Source organism: Aegilops tauschii, chromosome 6, assembly GCF_002575655.3.
Source record: "Aegilops tauschii subsp. strangulata cultivar AL8/78 chromosome 6, Aet v6.0, whole genome shotgun sequence".
Lineage (NCBI taxonomy): Eukaryota > Viridiplantae > Streptophyta > Magnoliopsida > Poales > Poaceae > Aegilops > Aegilops tauschii.
The window spans coordinates 156,492,408-156,496,585 of NC_053040.3; the positions used below are offsets into that span (position 1 = coordinate 156,492,408).

The following is a 4,178-nucleotide window of genomic DNA, read 5'->3' on the forward strand; positions in this document are numbered from 1 at the left end:
GACACTACCGTGCTCCCACCATGAACTATGCTCTCATCCACTCGACATAAGTAGTACTTTTTGGTGAATACACATTGTTGCGTATCATTTCATTGATAGGGGGAGAGAGTACAGAGTGCAACTCTAGGGGGCATGCGCCGAGGGCGACCCGAAGAGTGCAACATGAGCAGGGGGAGGGTGCTCAGCCTCATTACAAGTGATCTCAGGTTACATGAATGATGGATGCTAGCCTAGTTGCTCCAGCACGTGCCCACAGGCGGGCCTCGTCTTTGATTGTGCGAGCAAGATCATCATTCGAAGGCCGGGCATTGTCGAAGACAGCGGCGTTCCGGTGTTTCCAGATGGACCATGCGGTGAGCACGATGAGCGAGTTCACCCCCTTGCGGAGTGAAGCTGGGGAGGAGTTGTTGGTCTTGCACCACCAATCGAAGAAGGCATCGGTGGAGCTTGGTGTGGGGATTGGCAGCCGGCACCATGAGAGGATCTCGTGCCAAGTTATTCTGGAGAAGACGCACCGGGCAAGTAGGTGATCCAGGGACTCGAGCTCTTGGCAGCAGAGCTTGCAGAGGGGGTCGTGCGGCAGTCCATGACGAGTGCGGCATTTGGCCGTCCAGCAGCGATCCATCGAGGCTAACTCATCCCAAAATAAGTATCTCAACCTTAGTACAATTTTGTACTAACTCAACCTTAGTATAACTTTATACTAAAATTAGTAGTACAAAGGTAAGATACTTACTTTTGGGCGGAGGGAGTATGATATTTAGGATGTTTTGTACCTCTTGTGAACACTGAAAAAAGACAACGAACATCTCTGCGTCAAAGCAGAAAATGATCGGGGTTGCAAGTTGCAACACGAGCAGCAGACAGATGAAATACCCAGTTTACCAACGGCAACAAGCAGCTAGCGCACATGCAGGTCGTCACAAACTGACAGAGCAAGGCGGAACATTCACATAAGCGCAAGAGCAGGCAGAAAAATCACCTTCAGACTTCAATCAGAGTCGTCACAATATCACATCAACCGGTCGATCGCTACCAACCACCCGGATCACGAGGAGCAGGAACCGGCCTGCGCAGCTCGCTCTTGCCGTGGGCGAAGCGGCACCCGTCGCCATGAGTGCAGCATCCCCTGGCGAAGTGCCCGCAGAGCTTGGTCTTGAAGCTGTCTAATTGCCATCCGCCGCCGTGAGACGTCGTATTTGCTCCTGCCGCAGGCGAAGGGGCACCGCCGCCGTCGTGGTTGACAACGTGGATCAGCTGCTCCATGGCCATATCGTAAGCATTCTTGATCTGGTCGAACGTGCCCTCCAGCTCCACGTTCTTCAAGTCGGCGTCCCAGTCGTGGTCGCGGACGCGCAGCCTGGCGCCGCTGGCCCGGGATATCTGCTTTATGGTGGCTCCGCCACGCCCGATGATGGCGCCCGTGAGGGACGCGTCCACGCTGATCTTGGCCGTCGACGAAGCGCCGAAGCTCGCCACCGCTTCCTTGCGGGGGTCGGGCGCCGTCTGTGCTTGAAGTGCATGGTCACCGGTAGGAGTTGGTTCTGTGGGTGGTTGCGTCGAGTTGTCCATGGACAAATGCTTGCCGGGATTCTCCACGCCTTGTGCTGGTGGAAGAGCTGGAGCTGCGCCACTCAGGATGCCCAGTTTCTCGACGGCCACGTAACCGCCCGGGATGTAGTGGATGAAGCGACAGTTGTCACCAAAGCGGCAACCTGCAGTACTGCACGATGGGAAACATCGTGCGGATAAACAACCGAACCAGCAAAATGCAAACAGAACAGGAACTGTTGAAGTATTTGAGTACCTGAAGAATCTGATGCATGGCTTCGATTTGCTTCCTACGCCTGCTTGAAAAGACTCCGGCTCTGTTTCACCAAAACAACCGATCATGCGGTTCAAAGTAAATAAGATAGCTCCGAATGGAAAATCTGGAGATGAAACGACGAAGCCAGTTTCTTTCGCCTGGATACCACTGGACTCACCTCGCGCTCGCTGAGGCAATTCCGACTTCCCTTGGCGTCCAGGTGCTGCTCCTCCAACCGAGCGGGCGGCCCAAGTCTCCGCGCGAACCCAGAGTTTCACGTCATCGGGGTGCTTGGACAGGTCGACGCCCGCGGGCAGCACCTTGCAGGCGTCGGAGCTGGCGACGGCGAGCAGGAGCTCCCTCGAGTACTTGATCCTCTGCCCCTCCCTTACATCGATCGGCCCCGGTCAGATATATCAGATCAGTCACGAAGGAACTCAACTAACCATGCATGCATGCCACGATGGAGAGTCGCATGCAGCATGACCCAGCGTGCGTACCTGGGCATGGTGACGGAGGGAGGAACAACGCCATCGTCAGGAGGCGCCGAGCTCATGTCGCCGGCAGCCGAAGTTCAGTCTAATGCATGCTGTTTCTACGGTGGTTCACTGCGTCGCCAAGAAGAAGTAGGCAATGGCGTGAAAAAAGCCAGGAGCAGAGAAGTCGCATTATGTAAATACCCAGCATAGGGGAGGCCAGTGGACGTACGGCCGGCGGCGCCCTCCTCCTATGGTAATGGTAGGGAGCGTTACTGGTAAATTGATTGACGGGACAAGTCCCGGCGCAAGCTCGATCGCCAATCAAGAGCCTTTGCCTCTGGTGCAGTCGCGCATGCAGGAACGAGGCGTCGCTTGTGACGTTGATCCGTCGCGACGATTGGGTTGAGCCGCTGCTTGCACATTCAGCCTCTTCGACTTCAACTCCCCAGGGGCTGCAACGGCACGCGGATCTTCTCCCCAAGCTTATGAATGTGTGGGCAGAGCACAAAACGTGGAGGTTGCAGGCCAAGGGTCGGAGGTGAATCGTGCTGTTGGTCAGGGTGGCGACTCTGCAACTCGGAGGTTCAAATTTTAACCTCGAAGTTCAGAGGCCAACTTGCTGCGAAACAACAAGGCAAGGAGCCATGTTCAGATATGCACAAGGAGTATATAGTTTCTTCGTATGGTATGAAAAAAATATTGGGTGTGTCTAGGAAATCAGTCCACTGAGACTTCGCGAAGTCTCAGTCGAATGATGTCACCTAGAGATGATTTGGCCCGTTTTGCCTCCCTGGATAGTGGGTTCTAATTCCCCCGTTATAGGCTTCAGTTCTGGTCTTTTCTTTGTCTTTTTATTGGTTTGGGCTGTTTGTTTGTTTGTCTTTTTTGCTAAAATGAAAAAGAAAACTACAGCCTAGAAAGAGACAGCTAAAAACGCTATTCTGTACCTAAACGACGAGAATTCCTTCGGTTCCCTGTTTGTTTGTTTGTCTTGTTTGCATGCACAAGTCAGCTTGGTCTGTGTGTGTGCGCACTTTGGTTAGAGTTGGGTTCAATTAGTGAAAACAATCAGCTCCGTTCATCAGTTATAGCAAAAACAGAGGCGCTCGGAACCTGACGGCGGCTACTTAAAAAAGCGATCACAAGCTACTTTGAAATTTTTCAGCCACTTCATTTTTTATTGGACACATTGAAAACTGGCCAAGAAAAAGGGGAACCCTCCATTTCGGAGCATCCAAAATTTGGGCTCCGCTCGAGCAAAAACACAACACAGGCAGAACAAAAAAAAATCGTTGGCACCTTAGTCGCTACTTTGACATTTGGGCTACTCTCTTGCGTTGGGACATCTCTATGAATGGTAATTTTGGCACACATAGGTGAACCCTAGAGAGAAAATTGAGGTAGGGGTGCTGATTTTGGCGCACAGACACGACGACGGGGATTGATTTACTTGGGCAAGTAGGTTCATTACATGCTCTGCAGGGCGCGAGTAGGCTGGAGTTGCACCGGTGTGCCCATGGATCTCGACACTGACGACCTGCGTCGCAGACACCTGAGGTATGGGCCCCATGTACGACCTTCTCTTGTCCTCCCCCCCCCTCTCTGTGTCTAAATTTAAACAGTGACGACTGGATATTTCTGGGAGAACGTTAGAAGTTGAGTATTGGGGCCACATTCCAGTGACTTGAGAGATCCAGGGCCACACCGGTGCGACTTCCCGCTGTCCCTTCCAACAAAACAAAGTCTAGATACAACGATGTTGAAAAGACATGCTGTTGCAGTCGAGGGGTGACACTTGCAGTTGCATGCCTAGTGTACGCATGCAACTGCACCCCGAGCAAATCAAAGTACAGTTCATCATATTGGAAGACATGCAATTGCAGTAGGGGACG

The 4,178-nt window shown here is 52.7% G+C and overlaps 2 protein-coding genes across 2 annotated transcripts; both read right to left on the reverse strand.

Annotated features, from left to right (window-relative positions):
* Positions 1-202: 202 nt before the first annotated feature.
* On the reverse strand, positions 203-625 carry LOC120966325 (uncharacterized). The gene has a single exon (XM_040392257.3). The coding sequence runs from the start codon at positions 623-625 to the stop codon at positions 203-205; it is 423 nt and encodes a 140-aa protein (XP_040248191.2).
* A 143-nt stretch (positions 626-768) lies between these two features.
* LOC109749987 (zinc finger CCCH domain-containing protein 14-like) lies at positions 769-2,456 on the reverse strand. Its single transcript, XM_020308930.4, has 4 exons — positions 2,308-2,456; positions 1,986-2,194; positions 1,808-1,868; positions 769-1,723 (listed from the first exon to the last, which is right to left on the reverse strand). The coding sequence occupies exons 1-4, from the start codon at positions 2,361-2,363 to the stop codon at positions 1,033-1,035; spliced, it is 1,017 nt and encodes a 338-aa protein (XP_020164519.1). The 5' UTR covers positions 2,364-2,456; the 3' UTR covers positions 769-1,032.
* Positions 2,457-4,178: the final 1,722 nt, after the last annotated feature.